The 25978-nt window shown below is 38.3% G+C and overlaps 2 protein-coding genes across 2 annotated transcripts in view; one reads left to right on the top strand and one right to left on the bottom strand.

Moving 5' to 3' along the window:
• Positions 1 to 701: 701 nt before the first annotated feature.
• Positions 702 to 13018, bottom strand: vsig10 (V-set and immunoglobulin domain containing 10). The gene is made up of 10 exons (XM_083527394.1): positions 12991 to 13018; positions 12685 to 12882; positions 9286 to 9588; positions 7922 to 8224; positions 6935 to 7213; positions 5558 to 5842; positions 5266 to 5379; positions 5144 to 5156; positions 4329 to 4483; positions 702 to 1598 (listed from the first exon to the last, which is right to left on the bottom strand). Exons 2-10 carry the CDS (start codon positions 12734 to 12736, stop codon positions 1378 to 1380), a joined length of 1725 nt encoding a protein of 574 aa, XP_083383520.1. The 5' UTR covers positions 12737 to 12882; positions 12991 to 13018; the 3' UTR covers positions 702 to 1377.
• Positions 13019 to 15468: 2450 nt separating this feature from the next.
• The window catches only part of LOC310718532 (uncharacterized protein), a 20496-nt gene continuing 9986 nt past the window's right edge, over positions 15469 to 25978 (top strand). The window contains exons 1-6 of the mRNA XM_083527419.1: positions 15469 to 15640; positions 19360 to 19471; positions 19690 to 19783; positions 20901 to 20955; positions 25483 to 25623; positions 25752 to 25912. Of these exons, the coding sequence (XP_083383545.1) occupies positions 15526 to 15640; positions 19360 to 19471; positions 19690 to 19783; positions 20901 to 20955; positions 25483 to 25623; positions 25752 to 25912 (678 nt within the window). The 5' untranslated portion in view covers positions 15469 to 15525. The remainder of the gene's footprint in view (positions 15641 to 19359; positions 19472 to 19689; positions 19784 to 20900; positions 20956 to 25482; positions 25624 to 25751; positions 25913 to 25978) is intronic.

The following is a 25978-nucleotide window of genomic DNA, read 5'->3' as shown; positions in this document are numbered from 1 at the left end:
GTGATGTTTTATTTGTCATAGGTACTTTATATAAATGTATTTTATTGATGTGGAACTAACTGCTAATCCTCAACGACATTTGACAAAAGCTGGAACTGTTTCAATAATGTCCTTTAAAAAAAAAAGAAGGAAAAGAGAAAGAAGGTCAAATATCTGTTCCTTCCTATCAGATGGTATGAATCATTAATAAAACATTGATGCTTGCAGTTTTATTGCATCATTCTTAGAGAAATTAAACTGATTTGATTAAATCACAATTTTATTCAAAGATGTAGCGGTTTCTATTCTCTGGAATCAGAAACAGGACATACACATGTATAATTATTGATATCCTTCAATATTTCAATAAGCATTAATGGTAGCGTTACGAACACTGGAAAATTAAGATCTTTATAAAATGATTTAAGACCTAAAACAGACTTTTTTTCGGCCTACAATTTCGATCTATAAATTCGAAACCCCCTCAGAAACCCTGTTCATCGTGAGTGTAAAGACCTGAATCACTGAGAAGACTCTGATCAGTAATTCCAATCTGAGGTACAGACGTGTGGGATGAACCTCCTTGTCACATGATGCCTCGTTTAACTTCAGTACTTCTTCCTTTCAGCATTTATTTTTGTAAAAAAAAAAATTAAAAAAAATCATTACTGTATGTACACGATTGACTACAAGTTGAAAGCATGATTTCCTTACGAACAATATCCCTGATGTGGAAGCATTTATTCAGGAAATGAAAAGACAGTACCAAGAAAACAGGGATCAAACAGTTCCAGTTTTGTCAAAATCCTTAATTCAAGGATTAGTTTCCCCATCGATAAAAAAATCCACATTAAGTTTACACTAGATCAACATCCAGACCCTGAACAATGACATCTAAAATGAAATATAGATGAGATGATTTTAAATAATCCAATTAAAAAAAAAGCCACACTATCGGTAAAACCCCACACTCGTATCTTCTGTTCCTTTTTTCTCAGATAAGTCATTTATTTTATTTATAGAACAGAGGCCACACTGAACACGTGTGTACAGTTTACAGTAGATGCTGCAGATTTATTGTATCTTTCTCTGAGAAAATCACAGATTTTATTTTACCGCATTCAAAAAACGAAAAAAGAAAAAGAATTGAAGCGAGCAATTCACAATATTCAGGACAGAGTTCATGCTGCTATACAAGGCGGTGGGTAACGACACACATAAAAACAATACTATACAATTATTAGTAACTGTATGTCCAATGTTTAAACCTGAAAATGCAACATTAACACCAAAACACACACACACACACACAAATTGCAACTTTAGATCCCTGCACTGTAAAAAAAAGACCTTGTAAGGGCTCTTTTAAGAAATTATGTAATTACAAAAGTTTTTTTTTTAATAGTCAATTAGTTCTGTTTGATTATAGATGTGATCCTGTGTGTGATCCAGTGTGCGATCCTGCGTGTGTTCTTGCGCGTGTTCTTGCGTGTGATCCTGCATGTGATCCAGCATGTGATCCTGTGTGTGATCCTGCATGTGATCCAGCGGGTGATCCAGCGTTCGGTCATGTGTGTGATGATCAAGATCGGTATCAGTCACGTTATCTTCATGATCACCTGCAACGATGTCCAATTCAATTTCCATTAAATTTCGAAAATTATAAAGAAATATTTACGCAAAAACATAAAAAAATTGTGTTCCATAAACAAGATGGTTATCTGATAACGAGAGATCAGGCATAACATTATCACATTATCACATTCTGAGTGGTGAAGAACACTGGTGATCTCTTCATCATGGCTCCTGTTAGTGGGTGGATTTATTTAATAGGCAACAAGTGAACATTTTGTTCTCAAAGTTGATGTTAGAAGCAGGAAAAATTGGCGAACGTAAGGATTTGAGCGAGTTTGACAAATTGTGACGTCTAGACGTCTGGGTCAGAGCATCTCCTAAACTGCAGCTCTTGTGGGACGTTCCCGGTCTGCAGTGGTCAGTATCCATCAAAAGTGCTCCAAGGAAGGAACAGTGGTAACTCGGCGACAGGATAATGAGGGCCGAGGCTCATTAGCCACGTTTACATGTTCTTGCCGTTCTGATTCTAATCATTCCGATTGAAAGATCCGGTTTACATGAGACGTTATCTAATATCCGATATGGTGTTTCCACGTGGCCGCGCTTTCAATCAGAATGACTCTGTGACATGCGCTCGTTATCCTCTGTCCTGTAAAACAAGAGCATGTGGATGGAGGTCCATAGTGAGGACTGGTGGGACAGCAGGTTGTATCGCTGGAGTTTATTGACCTGGTATGGAAACTAAAAAGTCTTTCACCTGTTTTGGTTTTAACTTTTTGATGACCCCTGACCTATTGACCACCGTGATAACGTAGACTCAAAAGTTTAACCGTTTACATGGCTGATGCAGACTTTCACTACAATTATTAATGTCGTACTTACAAACGTGAAGTCAATAAAATAATAATTGGGGAAAAATCTAGTTTGTTGCATTGGGAGAAGCTTTTAGGAAGCTAAGGACCATACAAAGGTTTGATAATAGAATACATTCCACATTTAGTCCCAATTCACTCTTATGATTCCCTCCACTCTTCTGGGAAGATGTTCCACTAGATTTTGGAGTGTGTTTATGGTTATTTGTGTTTATCAGCCACAAGGGTGTTATGAAAGGCAGGTACTGATGTAGGTGAGGAGACCTGGGGTGCAGTCAGAGTTCACATTCATCCCAAAGGTTTTCAGTAGGGATGAGATCAGAGCTCAGTAGCAGGCCACTCCAAATCTTCCTCTCCAAAGCATGTAAACCAGATCTTTAAGGAGCTCACTTTGTGCACAGGGGACTCACCATGCTGGAGCAGGTTTGGGTTTCTGAATTCAAGTGAATGCAAAATTGTATTATAGTGCATCTAAAAACGTCCTGTACAATTGAGTGCCTCCAGATTTGTGGTAACAGTTTATAAAAGAACCACATAGAGCAGGAAAGATCAGGTGTCCCAATACTTTTGGAAATATAGTGTATATATAGTGTATTCACTCCCTGGTGATCAAAGTCCACATGTGGAGCAGGAAAGGTGTGTTCGATTTATCTAGAAGAGTAAATAGAAATGTTAGAATATGAGTGAGCTGGTATAATAAGAGAACTGTTGTTTGGGGTTCTTTTACTGGTTCTTTTCAACGCTCGTCTCTCTTTGATTGGATATTGAGGATTTCCTTTCTAGAGAAGGTTCTAGAAAACTGAAGAGAGACACAAACTGGAGAAGACAAAGAAACATGTAAATGGAAACTAAATTAAATGTTATTTTAAAGGTTAAAAATTGTAGCTTGTAAAAAAATAAAGGTCTTCTTGGAACCTGTTTTGAAAGGAACCCTTTTTACAACAAAGTAGTACTTCAGAGTCACAAACTGAAGAACTCATTAAAATGAATGGCGCCAGATAACTGTACAGTCATATATATTTGATGTTTCTTCAAGGCTAATTCAGATCGATATTGCATTAGAAATAGGTTCTAATGCGAGCCTTCTCTGAACCTTTAAAGTTCTTTGAGATGAACAAACCAGCTATGGTACTAAATCATATCAGCATATGGTGACCACACACACTTAGAAAAATGGGTTCCTTTGAATAATTCTTGGTATAGATCCTTAAAATTGGAAATTTGTATGGTTTCACTGGGGGTTGGCCGACCCAAACAATTGCTGTATGCTAAATCAAATGGGATGATTATACACTCTGAGGAAAAAAAGCAAGTCTTTAGTCTTTAAATCTTCTTATCTTCAGTTTGTCAGGTTCTACAAAGTTTCTCACACGTTTCATAAATGAAAGTTCTATACAATATGTACATAAGTATTGGGACATTCCTCAAACTGCTACCGCAAAGTTTGAGCACACAATTGTACAGGATGTCTCTGGATGTGCTAGCATGAATTTTTCTTTCACTTGAACCTGATGCAGCATGACTACGCCCCTGTTCACCATTCCAGCTCCATAACAATATCCTCCACATGGGTTGGAGTGGAAGATCTCCCTTCTATAAAGCTCTGACCTCAACCCAATTGTACAACTTTAAGATGAATGTGAACACTGCTGCACCCCAAGACTCCTCACTTCACCTACATCAGTACCTGACTTCACCAACAGCATTGTGGTAGCACACTCCAAAATCTTCCTGGAAGAGTGAAGGAAATTATAAGAGCAAATTGAGACAAAATGTGGAATGTGATGCTCGAAAAAAAACAAACACATAGCATACTTATAACGAGGAGTCCGCTGTATAGTGGGTCTCAGAAAGAAAAATCCTGCAGGTGCACCCAACACCTTCTAAACAGCTCACACTTACTGGACTGAATGCGGTGGATTTCCACAAGAGTTGTCCCCTGGACAGAAACGTGACCGTTGGAAAGAGGGGGGAGTCTCGGAACAGCGTCTTGAAAAATTTCTTCGTCGTCAGATTCGATAAGATTCAGAACATCCGCGGTAGTATCCTTTAATGCCCTAGAGAGAAGATGAAATCGCAGTTTTGAGGGATTTTTTGAAAGCTCCTGAACGCACACAGGTTTCTTCTACAGACCGAGTGTAGAGAGTTGGATAACGTATACAGGTAGTCCCTGACGAGGAGTTACGATGATCCCGTGAAAATATTGTTACTTCAGACTTAAAGAATAGTGATCGGTATGGGGTAGTACACTGTAATTTGTTCATTTAATTCAAATTAAATTACGGTACATCATTTGGCTAAGCAGAAGAATTTACAGTACCATACTGTATAAAATATGTATTATGTAATATATATATATATATATATATATATATGTAAATGGCAGCGGGACCATAAACGAACGTAGGGTTGTGAGTGGATGCAAAATTTGGCTTTTTTTTTTTTTTTACAGTGTTGTCGTATTGCGAGTTTTCGTAAGATGGAAAAAATCGTAAATCGAACCGTCGCAACTCGGGGACAGTCTGGATTTTGATTAACGTAGCTAGAAGCCATCAATACAGGTTAGCTACATTATTATAACTTAACATACATAGCTGTTACATATACTGGTCACATCTGAGGTAAAAAAAATTATAAATTCACTGCTTATACTTATAATAATAAATCTTATCACCACCACCACAACACATTTTTTAAATAATTGTTTTAATACTTACCTAAATGGTAAACCTGTGCACAGCGTAGAGAGGAAAAAAAATACATAAATAAAAAAAAAACTATTTCCATTTGGAACAAATCTCTCATCAGATACCTTTTGAATGATAAAAAGCATGCATACCCACGCATATCCTGTCGCGGCGAGTGTACATGAAATAGCCCACCACGATTCCAGCTGCTACGATTAAAACCGATATAAAGACCCCAACCATGGCTCCGGACTTATCCGCAGAGGCTATTACAAAAACAAACCCGTTCACAAGATGTTTGAAAAGCGTAAAATCTCAATAAAAAAAAAATTGCACAATAACTTTAATAAAAATTATTAACAAATATACAGTATTAATGTACAGACCGATACACAGACCAACATATTTCCATTAGTTTCAAACAACAAAGTGGACGTTATTTACCTCTGATGGTGAGGAAGACCTCCAGCTCTTTGGCAGCAACAGTATTCTCACTATAGCAGAAATACAAGCCCTGATCCGCCATGCTGGCATTGACTATGGTGAGGCTCAGATTAGGACCCTGCTCAACCAAAATATACTTGGAGCTGGGAACAATGGGCTCCTGGTTTATTCCTCGCTGCCATATGGATTTAGCAGGAGGCAGAGACTTTGATTCGAAGCAGGTGAGGGTGACGTTCGTGCCTTCCAGAGCAGCAACCATTGGTTGTCCCATAGGATATGGAGCGGCTGTGAAAAACAAAATAAAAATAGAATGAAGGCAGGATTTTATGCAGCAGGTTTTTTTGAGCGGTTCAGTTTAGTAGCGAGAAGATGTGTTCTGTATCTGTCAATCCTAATGAAGAAGGTGTGGCCTCTGTATCGGATAGTCTTAGCGAATCAGCTCGGATTAAGACAGATGAAGCGGAGGAGCCTCATTCATACACCATCAGCTTCACACTTCAAGCCCACAACATGTTTACTGGGGAATGACCAGAAATGACGGATGCTTACGAGAAATAAAGTCAGAATTGCGAGAAAAAGTCAGAATTACTAGGTCGGAATTAGGGATTCAGGCCAAAGGAAGAGAAAAAGTTTCCAAAGTTTGGGATTATTTCCAAACTAAAAACACAGTAAGTTTACCTTTTTTTTTTATTTATTTATTTTTTTATACATTTTAAAGCCCAATCTGAAATTGATTTCTATTTATGATCTTTTAATGTATTTATTCATATTTACACTTCAAAGTAATATGGCAATTAAAAGTCATATTACACACACATAATATACACTATATTTCCAAAAGTATTGGGTCACCTGACCTTTCCTGCTCTATGTGGTTCTTTTATAAACTGTTACCACAAATCTGGAGGCACTCAATTGTACAGGACGTCTTTAGATGCACTATAATACAATTTTGCATTCACTTGAACTTGGGAAACCCAAACCCTGTTCCAGCATGGTGAGTCCCCTGTGCACAAAGTGAGCTCCTTGAAGATCTGGTTTACATGCTTTGGAGAGGAAGATCTTGAGTGTCCTGCTACTGAGCTCTGATCTTATCCCTTGAACACATTTGGGATGAATGTGAACTCTGACTGCACCCCAGGTCTCCTCACCTACATCAGTACCTGCCTTTCATAACACCCTTGTGGCTGATGAACACAAATATCCATAAGCACATTCCAAAATCTAGTGGAACATCTTCCCAGAAGATTGGAGGGAATTATAAGAGTGAATTGGGACTAAATGTGGAATGCAACTCTCGAAGATCAAATACCGTACTTATGACCAGGTGACCCAATACTTTTGGAAGTGTAGTGTGTATACATACACATATATTACCTAATGTGAGGGTGCATATTTTATCAGGGTCAAGCCTTTGTGTTATGTGTTGTCCCACACAGGAGATCTGCTGGCCATCATACAGCATGCTCCTGTTCAGGGTCAGCTGAAAGTTCTCCGTCTGTTGCGTTCTGCTCAGGAGAACCCCGCCATCAGTCGAGTCCAATACCACCGTTAGGTTGGGGGTCGGGTAAGCTCCGTACCAGGTGCAGTTGAAAAGGCCCTGATCGGGTTGGGAGCCAAGTTGCCATAGGCAGTCCGGATGAATATCTGGAGCATCTGGAGAACAAGCGTTAATAAAAAATCAGAAAACTGTAACACCATGATTAGGATTTATAATGATATTATGTTAGATATTAAATGAACCGTCAATCCAAAACATCCAATTTATCGCACGACCGTATAAATATATTAACCTCCACTTTTCTAGGAAGATGAGCTTCTAACATTAATTTAACCCCTAAATAATATGACATTCTTCTAACAATCGTTTGACATTGTTATAATGGTCATATAACCATCACAGCTCATCTACCATTGATTTAACGCTTGTAAAATACATATATAGCTCATCTGTTGCTCATATAATGTTCATAATATTTATTCAACTCACTAATATAAGGCTCATATAAGCTTCATAAAAAAAATTAATAAATAGCTATAATGCTCATAATGTTTATTGTAGCAGCTTTAAAGGAGTCTTATATTCATCTAACGCTGATAACACTTATATAACACTTATAACGCTTCTATAACCTTTATTTACCATTCATATAACCTTTACATAACTAAACGCTGATTACGCTCATAAAACCTTCATAGAAATCAACAGTCACTGATATAATGCTCAGATAACGTTCATAAAACCTTCTTCGAACTCTCGTCTAACGCTCATACAGGCTTCATAGCTCATCTAACACAACATTAATAGAACGTTCGTATAACCAATCGTTTCGCACTGACGGAACAGTAATTTGTAAGCCATACGGTAGACGAGCAGTTCCAGTGTTTTCGCCTCTGTTTTGTTGGAGATGGTGTTCAGAGCGATGCACGTGTAGTTTCTCTGATCCTCAGGCTGAATGTTGATGATCTCAAAGTTTAGAAAAGCATTATTTTTAAACGCCCTGCTTTTGTTTTCATTCAAATCCTCAAACATCCAGGTCATGTTCGGCGTGGGGTACGACTTGCTGGAACAATTAAAAGTAACAGTCTGGCCTTTAATGACAAACCACAAATTGTTTCTGAGATGAGTCCCTGGGTTTACATTTACCACCATGTCCTTTGGACCGTCTGGAAAAAAAAAAATGGGAATGTAAGAGATTAAACAATATAAAAATATATATATATTTTATAAAAAATTGTAAAGTATATAATTAATATATAACAATTTGTGAAAGGCAAAAGGTCATATCAGGGCAAGGCATATGTGAGGTAATAATTTTAGTTAAATAGGAAAGCAAATAAACAAGAAAGAAAGATGTTTTAAATATTTTAAACATTTTGGGGAAGTACTATTAAATTATTATTTTTTTAGTTCACATATTACTTCAGCAGCAGCAACACAATCATGTTTGCAGTCATAAACTAATAAATGAAAATAATAAATAAAATAACTCATACAACTCATCTAACGCTCATACAACATTCATATAACCGTCATATAACTCATCTAATGCCACTATAGCACTCATATAACCTTCATATAACTCATCTAATTTTGATCTAACGCTTATATAACATTCATATAACCTTAAGATAACTTATCTGATGCTCATCTAACACTCATATAACGTTCATAAAGCCTTCATATAACTCATCTAATGCTGAAATAACGTTCATACAGTATAACTTTTAGATAACTTTACTAACGCTGATATAACACTTGAATAACGTTCATATAACCTTCATGAGAATATAACGCTCGTACACCACTCATATAACCTTCACATAACTCATCTACTGCGGCTATAACGCTCATATAGCATTCCAAAAAATCCTCTAATGCTGATACAACGCTCATATAGCGTTCAGATAATCTGAACGCTATAAATGGCCTAATAAAGACCTGAAATAACGCCCATATAACATTCATATAACCTCCATATAACTCATCTAATGCTCACATTCGCAATATCATGAATGTTTCTGTCGGAATGGCGTATCCCTGCAAACGGTGAAGAAAGAAGTTTGGCTTATATTCATTGGAGCAGGTTTTTTGTTGGTTGTATCTGCTGCAGGTCACACAGGCGCTGTGAACCGGCCGAACCTGTTTCCCACCCCATCACGTGTCTAACAGAAACCAGCCCACGTGGCTCCTACATACACCTGTGAATTACAGAGCCTTGATGTACCTGCAATCAGTAAATTAACTTCACGAGGCACCATGGTACTCTTCGGCTCGGTCTCACACCGATACACTTGCTCGTCTAGGGTCATCAAACCTGCAAAGCTCAAGCTGCTGTTGTCCAGGATGGATATATGAGACGGCGCATACATTGTGCTGCCGGGCAAAGAGTGCTTATGGGTAGCCAATACCACGCCGCCCTTCATCCAGCGGGTCACTGTTATGTTGGTGTTGAAAGGGAGATTGAGGCATGGCAGCACAATGTTCTCCCCCAGCTCTCCGATTATTGTGTTCTCCTTATCTGATAATGCTGTGTGGGGAAAAAAAGGCCACGTTACAGTCCAATCCAAATGGTACAAAATCCTTCATTAACACTTTATACTGTAGCATCCAATCTAAATAAAGGATACATGGGTACACAGCTCATAGAGGGTACATGGGTACACAGCTCATAGAGGATACATGGGTACACAGCTCATAGAGGATACATGGGTACACAGCTCATAGAGGGTACATGGGTACACAGCTCATAGAGGGTACATGGGTACACAGCTCATAGAGGGTACATGGGTACACAGCTCATAGAGGGTACATGGGTACACAGCTCATAGAGGGTACATGGGTACACAGCTCATAGAGGGTACATGGGTACACAGCTCATAGAGGGTACATGGGTACACAGCTCATAGAGGATACATGGGTACACAGCTCATAGAGGGTACATGGGTACACAGCTCATAGAGGGTACATGGGTACACAGCTCATAGAGGATACATGGGTACACAGCTCATAGAGGATACATGGATACACTGCTCATAGAGGATACATGGGTACACAGCTCATAGAGGATACATGGGTACACAGCTCATAGAGGGTACATGGGTACACAGCTCATAGAGGATACATGGGTACACAGCTCATAGAGGATACATGGGTACACAGCTCATAGAGGGTACATGGGTACACAGCTCATAGAGGGTACATGGGTACACAGCTCATAGAGGGTACATGGGTACACAGCTCATAGAGGGTACATGGGTACACAGCTCATAGAGGGTACATGGGTACACAGCTCATAGAGGGTACATGGGTACACAGCTCATAGAGGGTACATGGGTACACAGCTCATAGAGGGTACATGGGTACACAGCTCATAGAGGATACATGGGTACACAGCTCATAGAGGGTACATGGGTACACAGCTCATAGAGGGTACATGGGTACACAGCTCATAGAGGGTACATGGGTACACAGCTCATAGAGGGTACATGGGTACACAGCTCATAGAGGGTACATGGGTACACAGCTCATAGAGGGTACATGGGTACACAGCTCATAAAGATACAGCCCAGAGAACTTCTTACTCAACATATATACCAGGGGTCTCAAAGTTGTTCCTGCTACCACACCCTTTTTAAGCTAACATACAGCTGCGGGACACACCCTTATTCTCTTGGCACATGTTGTTTTATTCAAACGTCATGTAATATTTGTATATTTTAAATGTTAATCGTATAAACTGTCCTTACTTAATTTTTTATAATTTTTTTAATTGATATATATTTTTTATTATATTTGTTTATTATGTACATTTTTTTTTATTCACAACTATAATCTCCATATAAGCTTCATTTATATTAACTCAAATACAGGACCAACGCGTTGTAATACGATCAAAATACAATTCGTTTTGATCAGAGAGACGCCCAAGCCAGGGTCTGTGGTGACTTTTGATTCGTCCCGCCGTGTCATACATGTGAAGGAGGACACAAAAATGTGGAAAATGCCATTTGGAAAAGCTTCGAAGAATAATAAGCAGCTATATGTCTCTTATTAAAGGTTACTAAATGGACTGAGTTTCATTGAACTAAAACATAAAAACTGCACTAGGTAAGCATTTTTTAACATTATGACATCATAAAGGTCACAAAGTTTAATGTAATATATAGTATATAATGAAACAATAATTACATTTGATTTTTGGCCCTTCAAAAGAAAAACTTTGCGCTGCTCGAGATTAAATCTACCTGCCTATTATTTGTTCAGTGAAATATAATAGCGTTCAAATTTAATTATTTATTCACTACCTGCTAACAAATGGGGCCAATGCCAAACTGGCACGATATTAATCTTTCACACGAAGCAACGAATCATTCAAGTACAACAAATCACTGAGCAGGAAATCTGTCTCTAATCGATCCCATTTTAATCTCAATTCAGTTTTTCAGCTTGTCATCAGGTCCTTGATGAAGTGCAGCGGATAACCAAATAATGACTAATCTTTAAAAAAATAATAATAATAATTTTCCCCGGAAGATATTTGTGTACACCCGGACAGCCGTGTGTATTATTTTGATATTCAACGGTTGAAATCGTTATCGTGATTTTAGCATTGAGCATCAGAAGGCTATACGAGTGAATACACTGGGTGGAGGAGAGTCTCAAGAAAGTCTCGAGAGAATCTCGGAATAGTCTAAAGAACGTTTCAGGGGAGTATCGGGGGAGTTTCAAGAGTCTCGGGATGGTCTCGAGAAAATTTGAGAAGAGTTTTAGAATAGTCTCAAAAGAGCATCAACAAACTTTAAGGAGAGTCTCAGGACAGTTTTAAGAAAGTCTCAAGAGAATCTCAATAGTCTCAAGAGAATCTCATTGGTCTCAAAAGAGTCTAAGGAGAGTGTCAGAAGAGTCTCAAGAAAGTTTCAGGAGAGTCTCAGAATAGTTTCAAAAAAGCATCAAGAAAGTGTAAGGAGAGTCTCAGGAGAGTTTTAAGAAAGTCTCAAGAGTCTGAAGAGAATCTCAATAGTCTTAAAAGAGTCTAAGGGGACTGTCAGGAGAGTCGCAAGAAAGTTTCAGGGGAGTCTCGAGAGAGTTTCAAGAGTCTCAGAAGAGTCTCAAAAGAGCTTTAAGTTAGCTTAAAGAGACTTTTAGAAGTGTCTCAGGAGAATCTTGAAATAGTCTCGGGAGAGTCTCTGAAGAGTTTCAAGAATCTCAGAATAGTCTCAAAAGGGTTTCAAGATAGCTTCAAGAGAGACTCAGAGGAGTTTCCGGATTGCATTTGCTTAATTCTTGCTCACTTCCTGACTAATTATTAATTATTAGACTATTAAAAGCTTCATATTTTGTCTTTTGGGGCCCAAATTACACATTTTGCCCAGGATTTAACAGAAGTGACCAGCCAATTGTTACAAAACTACTACTACTACTACTACTAATAATAATAACCATTATTATGGTGACACACCTTAATATCCCCTAGTGTACGCTTTATAACCTCTTTATTCGACCTCATACACTACAGTACACAGACGCTGGGTGTAGACACTTTATACACTATGGGGGAATGCGCTCCGTGTCTCGGTTGCAACTGTTTATATATATATGAAATACAAAAACCGTGTCGACTCACCTCTTTGGTATAAAAGTAAAAAGTGCAGAAAAGTTATTCCGGATATTTTCATCGCCGCAGCCGGAAGTGTGGAAGCTCGAGACGGAATCGCGCGCGCACGCAGATGATCAGGACATGTGTCGCGGAAATCGAAAAGTCATCGTTGTAAATGCAAACATGAACCGCGATGAATAAAAAACAACAGGAAGTCTCTTCGAGCTGGAGGAAAACACACACACACACACACACACACACACACTTTCAGCTTTCGTTTTACCGAGATGTATCAGGTCTAAACTGCGCCCGTGTTCATGTCTGCCTGCCTACTTTCCCCTTAAACACCTGTCGCTGCTTCTTTCTCTCTCTCCCGGAAGTACAGTTTGTGTATTCCGGAAGCGACACACCCTGCCTTACCTGTGTTTCTTCAACACATATACACACTGTTTAGCAAACCTGAATGAGCTCATACCACCCAACATCTAACTGTGTTTGTTTTAATAGTGAAAACTGTCTTTGAAACCTCTCAGGTTTGTAGGAACTTTAAGAAAAACAATCTATTTCTATTTATTCATCAGATTTCCTATGCAGGCTCTGCCTCTACATCATACCCAGTTTTCCTCACCATAACCATTATTCATTAAAATAAATAGATGTTCAGACGTGTAGGGGGTCGACAGCATGGGCCTCTGCTGTGTATTTAGCATTGAGGGCATTCTGTGGTGGTACAGCAAATCTGTATGGTGGTGTGTAAATAAAAATACTTTCACTACGACCCGATATTCAACTGCTGAGTGTTTGGTCTATCTATCTATCTATCTATCTATCTATCTATCTATCTATCTATCTATCTGTCTGTCTGTCTGTCTGTCTGTCTGTCTGTCTGTCTGTCTGTCTGTCTGTCTGTCTGTCCACACACATATTTATCCATCTATAAACTCGCCTATCTATCTATCTATCTATCTATCTATCTATCTATCTATCTATCTATCTATCTATCTATCTATCTATCTATCTATCTATCTATCTATCTATCTATCTATCTATCTATCTATCTATCAACTGTTTGTCTGTCTGTCTGTCTGTCTGTCTGTCTGTCTGTCTGTCTGTCTGTCTGTCTGTCTATCTATCTATCTATCTATCTATCAACTGTTTGTCTGTCTGTCTGTCTGTCTGTCTGTCTGTCTGTCTGTCTGTCTGTCTGTCTGTCTGTCTATCTATCTACCTACCTACCTACCTACCTACCTACCTACCTACCTACCTACCTACCTACCTACCTACCTACTGTCTGTCTGTCTGTTTGTCTGTCGCTCCCTGCTAGTTTCTATACACTCATTAACATATACACAATAGACATGTGAGCTGGAGAGTCACACCACTTTTATTCTAAGCAACAAGCAGAAAACGAGCTGAACAGACCCGAGCAGTTTGGATACTTTTAGATATCGATACTTTCGATACTTTTGACATTAGTGTATCAAATACCAGCATCAAAAATATCAATGCTTATCATACTACCCCATTATCTATAGTATGGTGGTGTTGTACAGAGCGCATCGATTTACTTACATGAAAATATTGATCCTACTTATGTTTATTATTTACATTAATATGAATAGGGAACTATTTCTTCTTCCTCTGTGCCTGTGTTACAAATGAACAAGTCAGCGCTCTGTCACTCGGTCATGTTTGTGCCGTATGAATCTCTTTTTTAACAGCAGGTGAGTCAAGGAAGACATTCCTTTTTCAGGGAAGCAGAATTGTCATCATCCTTTCGTTTGTTTGTTTTTTTACACAAAAACGAATAAAAGTCAAGGAATATGCAAAAGCAGGACAGTTTAAATAGAGTTTGTGTGACGAGTTATTTCTTGTTTCAGGTTTTTTTTTTCTACTTAAATATATGCTGCAGCAAAGTGAAGCTTGTTAGGAAGAAGTGGTCCGAGCCGGCCATGATTAGACCTGAATAACCGAGGGCCTCCTGGTAAACACAGTTGAGTTATTAGGAATAATAACGAGAGCGATGTGATGTTTGATATGAAATATTCAGTGTGAAACTTCCATGATAAAGTTCTGTGACTTTTTCGCTCACATGTCTATTGTGTGTATGTTAATTAGAGTAGGTAGAAACTAGCAGGGAGGGACATAGAGAGAGAGAGAGAGAGAGAGAGAGAGAGAGAGAGAGAGAGAGAGAGAGAGAGAGAGAGAGAGAGCCCCTGGAGCACAGAGAGTTAAGGGCCTTGCTCAAGGGCCCCAAGAATGACAGCTTGGCAACACCAGAGCATAAACTCCAACCTTCTGATCAGTAACCAGGAACCTTCACTGGTGGTGCATGAACCCCAGACCTTCTGATGAGTAACCCAGAGCCTCTCCCACCATAAAAACAAAACTAGTCCTTACTTTTTAACTTTATATTATTATTATACAGTATTTGATCTTTTTTATATTATATATTTCTATTTTTTTTCAGTATTGGACAGTCGTAAAAACATTTTACTACATGCCTTACTCTGTATGAAGGTGTGACAAATAAAATATGATTGGATTTTCATATTATTTATTGATATTTATTATAAAGCTTTATAATAAACATCATATAGACAGGTGTATCATATAATAACACACTAAACAATAATAATTGGGGTATCGATATCGACGATACCGCCCGATTGCGTGTTATTTGCTTGATTTTATTGCCCAATCTTCATTTTGCGTTTAAACAAATATTAAAACGAAACTAAAACGTCGAAATTGCCCGAATGGAGGCGCTAAAACGCCGCATGGAGCATCCATTGGGCCCTGGTGTCACGCTCTAAATGGTCCCCCTGCACTTCTGCTCGTTATAAGGAGTTCCTAGTCGGGGGCAACATGTCGGGCAATAGAAAACCTCGCTCAGTGACCAACATTTTGGAAACAGCCATAACTACCCCGAGCGAGAGAATTCTCCAAGAATGTCACAGTCTGTATACCGACGAGGAAAACGGTAAATACACTGCAGTGTCATTTATTCCCAGGACAAGTGTAGAGTCAGTGAACGCTGCATGGAGCTCTTACTGAAACCTGATACTCAGAAATAAACTTCTTTCAAGGATAAAGACTTATGTATTTATATTTATTATTTATAAATGGCTTAATTTTATGTTGAACAAGTCAGGAAGGGGGTGTTTTGAAAGTGAAAGTGTTGCAATGCGGTTTATTGTCTCTGAATTGTTGTTATTATTGTTGTTATTATTGTTGTTATTATTATTATCATCATCATCATCCTCATCATATTGTTTGAATACAAATTTCTGTTTTAGGTATTGTATATTTTGTCTTTACCTACATTTGCTGTCATGTAGGCATTTTGTCACTCTATAATTAAAGGATAAACTAGAGCCTGAAATCTAATCCTACTATATACCAGTGCTCTCTTATTCTAATCCTCAGTGTATCTGCAGATGTAATATATATGAGCCTATAAGATATTGTGGTACTAGAAAGATTTTGTTGTGCTTAAGAACAAGAAGATATCTTCTTTAGGTCTTTTACGGTTACTCGAAATATAAGCTAGGTAAGGTTTCAGTGTACGTTTATGTGAAGGAACTGTTACCTGAGTTTCTTTGACAGTGAAAGCAAAAGTTTTCTTTCACAGAAAAGTGATAATAATAAATAGAACTGGATGACTTGAATTTTACATGTAGTTTGTAGGTGCGTTTGTATTGCATTTAACACTGATCAGGCATAATATTGTGTCGGTCCCCCTTTTGCTGCTAAAACAGTCCTGACCTGTCGATCATTAACAGCATGAACTTTTTCAGCAGTTTGAGCTACAGGAGTTCGTCTGTTGGATCGGACCACACGGGCCAACATTCTTTCCCCATGTGCATCAGTGATCCTCGGCCCCCCGTGACCCTGTCGCCGGTTCACCACTGTTCCTTCCTTGGACCACTTTTGATAGATACTGACCACTGCAGACCAGGAACAGTCTACAGGAGCTGCAGTTTTTGGAGATGTTCTGATCCAGACATCTAGACGTCACAATTTTTCAAACTCACCCATTTTTCCTGCACCTAACAATAACTTTGAGGACAAAATGTTCTCTTGCTGCTAAATAAATACCACCCACTAACAGGTGCCATGATGAAGACATAATCAGTAAGAGTAAGAAAGAAAGAGAAAGAAAGAAAGGAAAAAAAGGGAGAGAGAAAACGAAGGAAAGAAAGTAAGAAAATTAATGAGCAGGAAAGAACGAGCAAAGGAAGGAAGAAAAGAAGGGAAGAAAGAAGGAAATAAAGAAGGAAGGGAGGGAAAGAAGGAATGCAAGGAAATAAGGGAAGAAAGAAAGAAGGAAAAGGGAAGAAGGAAGGAAAGGAAAGAGAAGGAAAGAAAGAGGGGGAAGAAAGAACGAAAGCAGGAAAGAAAGAAGGAAGGGCGCTAACTAGTGCCATGATGAAGAGATAGTGGTATTCGCTGCACTGCTCATAATGTTACAATGTTATAATGTCATAATGTTATGCCCGATCAGTGTATCTGAAGAGAAATGTCAATAAAGTCTAAAGAGACAAATAAAGTGGGAAATGATGAACATAAAGCACTTAAAAAAAAAATTAATACTCAACATATTTGGCCAAAAAAGTGATTAATGATGATGATGATGATGATTAGTAGTAATAGTAGTGAGCTATAAGCCGTTGGGGTCTTGAGCAGGGCTCTAGGGCATGGTATCATCATTAACCTTGTGTTCTGACTGCAGCTTCCTAACAAACTGGGATATGCAAAGAAAAAAAGTACTCTGCTACAGTATATATATATATGTATATGTGACAAAGTAAAGGCTATGAATGCAGTAATAATAAATACTAATGAGAGTAATATCACTACAGTTATATAGCAAAATGAACATTTATCTGCTTACATAAACCTCAAACTTGTATTCAATTCAGTCGATTTATATTAGTATAGCACTTCTAACAATGTTCATTGTCTTAAAGCAGCTTTACAGGGATGAAGTGGTAATAAAAGAATGTGTAAGATTGTTTCTTATAATGAAAAATGGAAACAGAAAGATTTCCTGTGATGGCATTGAAATTCACCCCTCACTGATATCTGGGGCTTATGGACAAACCAAAACCAAAAACGTATGTTTTAACGAAGCACAAGTTGTGAAACATCAGTGATCTTCAGTCTATAGTGTTTCATTAAAATTATACGATCGTGATGACATTCTGTATAGAACACCTCAACAACAATAATTAATGGACATTCGCTGCCACCCAAATGAGGATGGGTTTCCTTTACAGTCTGGTTCCTCTCAAAGTTTCTTCTTCATAACGTCTCTGCAAGTTCTTCCTTGTCACAGTCACCACTGACTCGCTCATGCATATTTTATAACCTCTTTATTTCTGTAAAGCTGCTTTGGGACAAGGTCCATTGTTGAAAACGCTATACAAATAAACCTTCATTGAACTGAACTAAACTAAACTAAACTAAACTAAACTAAACTAAACTATAGTAAACTAAACTATACTAAATTTACTTAATTAAATTTAAGTGAACTTAATTGGAATTGAACTGAACTAAACTAGACTAAATTGAATTGAACTGGACTGAACTAAATTGAATTGAACTGAACTGAACTGAAATAGACTAAGCTAGACTGAACTAAACTGAACTGAATTAAATTTAACTGAATTGAATGGAACTAAATTAAACTGAATTGAATTGAAATGAACTTACCTATACTAGACTAAAGTGAACTGAATTAAATTGAACTGAACTGAATTGAACTACATTAAACTGAATTGAACTGAACTGAATTGAATTGAAATTTAACTGGCTTAAAATAAATTTAACGGAATTGAGTTGAAATGAACTGAAATAGACTAAACAGGATGGAGAATGTAATTAAATTAAATTGAACTGAACTAAACTAAACTAAACTAATTTAAACTGAATTGATCTGAATTGAATTGAATTGAACTAAACTGAACTGAACTGAACTGAATTGAACTGATCTAAATTGAATTGAACTAAACTGAACTGATCTGAATTTAATTTAATTAAATTGAATTGAACTAAACTGAACTGATCTGAACGGATCTGAATTGAATTGAATTGAATTGAACTGATCTGAATTGAATTGAATTGAACTAAACTGAACTGATCTGAATTGAACTAAACTGAACTGATCTGAATTGAATTGAATTGAACTGAACTGATCTGAATTGAATTGAATTGAATTGAATTGAATTGAATTGAATTGAACTAAACTGAACTGATCTGAATTGAATTGAATTGAACTAAACTGAACTGATCTGAATTGTGCCACATGGTGGGTTTGTACCCCTTCACCTTGGGGTCCTTCACCTTGAGTCCCCTGGAATATATTCCAGTCTTCCGTATGACCCTGTGTAATATGTTGAGGGTATTAAAAATTGATAGCTGGATTGATGCGAATGGTGTTTAATTACAGTTCTTCCTGTGAAATGATAATGTTTATAATGCATTGTGATTAACGATTCGCCAGATAAAGCACTTGCCAGCACTTCAGCACATCTGTCAGTTCTGAATTGCTGACTGACTGTAAAGACGCAATATGAAGCACACGGACAAAACGAATTTCATTATTTTATTCCTTCTGGAAGATTTTCAATGGAAAATCTGATCTGCCTGACAGCTTTATATTTATTGTGTGTGTATATGTATGTACACGTTTCTTAGGTCTTGTGAAAATGGCCTCCAGGCTGGGCCTGAGATTGCTGTCCCCTCGAAAGAAGATCATAGTGATGATTATGGGTAATCACTCTGCTGGGAAAAGCTCCTTTATAAACTGGTAAATCTTTTCTACATCAGTCTCTTTTTGGGCCTTGTAGTTCGAATAAGGGGGAAAATTTCATCCTGTACAATTATGTGCCTCCAACTTTGAGGTAACATTTTGGTGAAATATTACATACGGCTGGAAAATGTATGTGTCCCAATACTTTTGCATAAATAGCGTATCCACAGGCACAGTTTTGTCCTGAATTTAATCTATTTTCGTAATTATCTCAGGTATGTCGAGGAGCACATCCAGAAAACGGGCGTCGCCATAGAAACGCAAGGTTTCACGTTCGTAACCAGTGGAAGGAAACGAGAATCGTTAACCGTAAGTTCTATTTTTTTAATAATTGTGGGGTTTTGCCAGACATCTCATGCTGTGATTTTGACATTTATCTTTAGTGGGGGTTTTTTTTGTTGTTGTTTTTTTATTTTTTAAATAAACGCAAAAGTAGTTCTCGAATTGCCGTAAAGACGGAAATGTACTACTGAAAAGAATCGATCCGTTACGGCGGGTTTTTACTTTTGTCTTCCATTTTTTCTAGTTCATTTGCACTCGGTTCTATTTATCCCAAATCAGGTCTATCGGCTACGCTTTCTTGGGTGACGCTTTTTGGGTTTTGCACTTAAATCAATACAATAGGTGATGCCCGTTTTCATATTCATTGGGAGATTTGGGACAAAATCAGGAACTTGAGAAAGCAAAGAGGACAAAACTGGGCATTCGAGATGAAACTGCAAATAAAATGGAAAAATCCAGAAAACACTGTAGATGAAATTTGGCAAAAAATCGAGCATCCGAGAGCCGGAAATGGAAGTTGAAGTAATCATGCGGATGAAAGTCGAAGTAAAATCGTGTGTGTTTGAGAAAAAAATACGAAAGGGATTTTTTTTTTAAATGCACGTCACATTTCTACGCACAGAAATAAGCGTTCGAGAGAAATAATGGCGAATCCTGTTGTAGAATTTTCTGGAAATGAAATCTGCGTACGAGTTGAGCGTATTGTTGTTGCTGTGTTCTGGGATGTCTAAAAGTGTCATTTTACAGCATACATGTCTCTTTCTCCTTCTTTCTCACACTCTCTATCTCTCGCTTTCTCTGTCATTCACACTGAATGGGAGATAAATAATAGAGTTATACCAGAGGGAGGGCTGTAAAGCGAGATCTTTAGCGAAATGCAGGAAGAGGGTGAACTGAGAGAGCTGGAGGAAGAGAGGAGCTGCAGCTGACTGTGACGTTGACGGAGAGAGAGAGAGAGAGAGAGAGAGAGAGAGAGAGAGAGAGAGGGAGAGAGAGAGAAGGGAGGCTCCCTCTAGCTGGACCTGGCTCGTTTCTCCACACAGTCAGCGCTCTGCTCTACTCATCACCACTTTCCCTCCTCCGTATCGCCGGCCTGTTTCCTCACCCCGTCTCATTTTTCTTTTTCTCGCTCTTTTGCTCACAGGGCAATGCCACACTGCATCTTTACCCACATTTCCGCCCGATCCTGGAGTTTAAAGGTAGGAATTAGACCCTTATTTAAATGGCTTAGGTACAATTCTTTTTTTACAAGTTTGATCAGCATTCTGAGCCTCTGTGTGGGTTTTATGATTTTTATGATTTTTTGTTTGTTGATCCTCACATCTAGGATTTTTGTTGTCAATGCCACGTTTCTTTCTCGTGTAAAACGCGTAGCTCGTACGCCATCTAACGCCGGAGGTGTGCACCTATCAAAGCCATGACTAATCCCTGATCCTGACTCATTCCCTCGTTCGTCTGTACTCATATTCATCAGCACTCAAACCTTTTACAGAGATAGGAACACGATGACAGACCTGCATCTCGCGTAACGGCTGCTTTGATTATAATTGCTAAGTAATGATTAGAATTGATAAAGTTTTCTTTCCCTCTGCTCTGAATTCCTTTATTCACTTTTTGTTTCTTTTCTTGTTTGTTTTATTTTTTTTTTTTTATTACGCCCTGGCCGTTTTTTTTTTCCATCCGAGTGTATAATAACCCCACAGTGTCCGAGTGTCATAGGCAGTAGGTTCATCAGTAGGTGCAGTTCGAGGCGGACTGAGTCACGCCGACTCGGCACAGGAGCTGAAAAAAAAGAGGGATATCTGTGATTCACTGTTATGCCATACAGTCTGTCGTTTTTACCTCTCCGTCAAACGTTCTTATTCATGACTTAAAGAAGCGGTTTGCAATATTTTTTTTTCACAGCCCTCTGCTGCCTGTGAGGTGAATTGCATTTCTCCCTTCTTATATGTGACCCAACGTACCCTCTTTTTTTTTTTTTTTTGCGTGTTATAAATTTTTTAAGGGGCGTGGCTAATTTCAGGGCCGGAAATGTTTTTATAGTATCTTGAATGAACGAAACTAGCCGGAGCTTATGCATGGCGATATTGCGACAGACAGGGTTGTTTTAAATAATTGCAGGTCTGGAAACACTTTAAATATCTACATTTAATGTTTTCTAGCGTGTCTGCGCCTGTAGGTGTAACGTATAGTTTTTCTATAGCGTAGCGTGTGCTTTGGGTGGGGCAGGGAACGTCGGGTTGGATTTCAGATGCGTAAACGGAAAAATAAAGTTTAAAAGACGAACAGAGAATTTAGAGAAAATGAGGTATAATGATTTGATTCCTAACCTCAACACTGAACCAGGATGACGGATATAACAATCGATTGAAGTGATTTCAAGATTGGGCGTGGCCTGGTCTGTTAGCTTTTAGCTAGGTCTATAGTGTGTACATAATGCATGCCTTTCCTCTGGCTTTAGCGCACTGCCGTGCTAGGATGACGCAGCTTTTTTAATGACCTTTGACCTTTCCCCGAGCACACTAAATCCCTTGCAGTTCTACTAACCAACTCATCCACCACCACCTTGTTCGCCTAGATGCCAGTAATTTGCCTTTCTTCTTTTCAGTGAGTTTAAAGAGCAGAGTTTAGGGAATGCCACGTGTAGCCGAGCGCCTCTTGATGCTAAATCAATTTTCCTGTGGGCTATTTAAAGTCCTGCTTGCTCAGGGAGTTCGGCGTGCCATTTACGCCCTGCCCCCGGGAAATGCGAGTGGACTGCCGGCCTTAATGCTGAGGAAATATAGATGGTGTTCGACATATGCAGTTCCTGTTGATTTGTAAGCCTTGTGTATGTCAACTTGTATGTCGTGTTTAAGGAATTGAAGGAGAGCAGCAACCTCGGAGAATGTTGATTAGCGCAGGAACAGGACAGTGATTTGTAGGGGCGCATGACCACCTGCTCCTGCTGTACTGAAAGAACCTCAGTGTTCCTATTAAACTCACAGAGGGATTCTTAAAGCGGCAGTTTGTCATTTTTAGCGCCATTTGCACCCCAGGATATGAGTAATAGAACATTTTACGAGGGTTTTCCTGATCATCTAAATTACTATTATAATGTAACGAAACTGAAATATATTTTACTGTTGATTTTAGGGCGGGGCTTATTACCGGGGCACAAAAACAATTATTAAAAGTCTTAAATCAAGATATTGCCAGATATATATTCGAGGTCAGTGTTGTGATCACAGTTTTTATAATGTTTACTTAGAATTAAAACTGGGCGATTATTTTTTTTTTGTCCCCCTGATTTTTTCAGTTACGCAAATTTACGTTGTAAAACTTATTTTTTTTCAGATAATCAGATACATTGTCATTACAATACAATATACAATATCGTCCGACCGTATGATGCCACATCTGATTATCCGATTATGTATGAGAGCAAATCTTATTGTATAATGTCGAATAATGTATTGTAGAAATAGCATCTAACATCATGGAGGCGGACGGCTCTTCACGTCAGGATGACCTCGTGCCAAAGAGAGGTAGTAACGTTTCCTCTGTGGTTTGGAAATGGTCCGGATTTGAGAGGCCAGACGTCGAACAATCTTTTTGTGAAATGCAAAATACGGCAAAAGTCCATCGGTAGCGGCTGCACCGCTAATTAATTCCAGCATTAGCGACTAAGGCGCAAATCTAAAATGTTTATGTTGGTTAAAATGGTTATTTTTTTGCTCTGTGTTTAGAAATGTTTCATGTTTAATTCAAATGGCACAATATTCATTCAAATCTTCTGCAAAGATGTTTAACTAGAGAATTTGTTTTAGATTTATTAAAGCCATGTTTACCACTTTATTTATGGCATACCCACTAAAATACTTGGTTTCTTAACCAGATTTTTCTAATTAATAATAAAGAGAATGTTACTTCATGCTCTTTAATATATAACGTTTTAAGTTGTTTGAGTTTTTTCTTTTATTATTTTCTTTCTTTCTTTTTTATTTTTTGAATCGAAATTGTGAATCGATCAAACATTCTGAAAAAAAACAGGATTTTCATTTTTTGCCATATTGCCCAGCCCTACTAGAATTATAATTTTTACAGGTCTAGGAGCGTATCAAAAAGTCACAAACTGCAAAAGATTCCTTGCATTTTGATGTGGTCTAATATTATTAAATACAATATTTAACTCGTATACAAAGAAGGAATAAATGAGAAGTCTGGTTATGCTTCATGATCGTAGAAAGAGTTGCTCATGGGTTCGAAGTGACAGGCGCTAGCTGGTCCGGCGTTGCTTCACAGTCGTTCTTCACTGGCTAGCTTTATGTGGCTCGGCACTAAAGCTGCCAGTTGAAGAGCTGTTGTGGGCAACCATGACAACAGACCTCCTGCTGTAACACAGAGTGTGGCTACATCCTGACAAGACGTATCACTTAGGGAACATAGTGATGTAATGATGCTGTTTGATATGATAAGATACAATAATTATTTTATACTTATTTTTCGTAATATTCTTCAATCAACTAATTAAACATCCACTACAATGTTAATGAGCTAAGAAGAATTTCTAGCTTCATTGTAGCAGCTTTTCTGTATAGTCCAGTTTGGTTTATACGTACCCTCTAACAGATATTTCGATATATGATACATTCCGATTGGCCACTTTTTTTATTAGGAACACCTCCATATTCAAGGGGATCCAATCCGCAAATCAAGTGGTACCAATGCAGCAATTAATAAAGCCTACAGCAGGCAACAGGCAAACATTTTTTCTTGGCTGATAGGAGTAAAACCACATGTGGTCACCTACAGCCCCAATTCCAAAAGAGTTGGGACACTGGGTAAAATGTAAATAAAAACAGTATGCAATGATTTGAAAATCTCAACTGCTGAACTGGTTTTCACTAATTGAAAACAATTAGTACATCATGAAACAAAAAACACAACAAAGGATACCCAGAACTGTTGCGAAGCTAGAATTCTGTATGACATACAGTATGAAACATTTCTCTCTCAAAACTTCAGCATCTGGTCTCCTCAGTTCCCAGATGTATACAGAGAGAAGCGAGATTCTACACAGTGGAAAACATGGACCTGCCCCAACTTTTTTGAGGCGTGTTGCAGCCATTAAATTTAAAATGACCTTAATTTTTCCTTAAAATGGTACATATTATAAAATGGTTTAAACATTTTATACATTTTCTATGTTCTATCGTGAATAAAATATGGGTTTTGAGATTTGCATTCTGTTTTTTTCATTTTCAATTTTTTTGTAATTGGTGTTATGCTATTGCAGCTCACCCGCCCTAAAGTCAAACATGCTATGCTTTCTGAGATGCTTTTCAGCTCAACACAGTTGTAAAGAGTACCTATTTCAGATACCATAGCCTTCCTGTCAGCTTGATCTGAGCATTCTGGTCTGAGCTCTACCTTCAGCAAAGTGTTTCTGACAATAGAACCGGTTCTCATCGAATGTTTTTTGTTTTTCACGCCATTCTATCCCGAGACTCTCGCGTGTGAGCGCTTCTGAAATGCTCAGACCAGCCTTCTCGCTGCCAAACCTCATGTTATGTCATTGAATTAATACCTAATGACCGGTATTTGCATTATTTATTTTGCTAGCACATGATTGGTTTATTGCACATGAATTCCATCATTACTTTTGAAGTGATTATGTATTACTATGTACATCCACTTATTAAGTCTGTATGTACATATTTTGGTAAGCTGTTTCTGTGTTCTAGGACTCATGGACTACCTTTCTGCAGAAATCTCCACCTCAAAGCAGAAGAAGTTCAGCTTGGTCACGTTTGTCGACACCCCCGGGCTGGTGGACGGAGACATGGTGTATCCGTTCGACGTCAACGGCGCCATTACGTCTTTTGGTGAGGAAAATCAGTGTTTGGTAGTAACTTGTATAACAGGGAAAGGAATAAAATGCATGGAAATGGATCGAAATAACAATACAAACCGTAATTCACTGCAGTGTTTGTTTAATGTGTGTGTTGTTCAGGCGAGCAGGCAGATCTGATCTTCGTGTTTTTTGACCCGATGGGCCAGGCGCTGTGTAAGCGAACAATCAACATCGTGGAGAAGCTGAGTGAGAAATGTGGAGACAAATTACGCTTCTATCTCAGTAAAGCTGATGAGGCAGGACGGGAGACGGACAGACAGGTGGGTGTGGCTTCGTGTGTGGTTGTGTGTGTGTGTGTGTTGCTGTAGAAAGTCAAGCATCAGCAT

This window comes from Silurus aristotelis (genome assembly GCF_946808225.1).
Source record: "Silurus aristotelis genome assembly, chromosome: 23".
Classification (NCBI taxonomy): domain Eukaryota; kingdom Metazoa; phylum Chordata; class Actinopteri; order Siluriformes; family Siluridae; genus Silurus; species Silurus aristotelis.
This window is presented reverse-complemented; position numbering and strand designations above follow the sequence as displayed.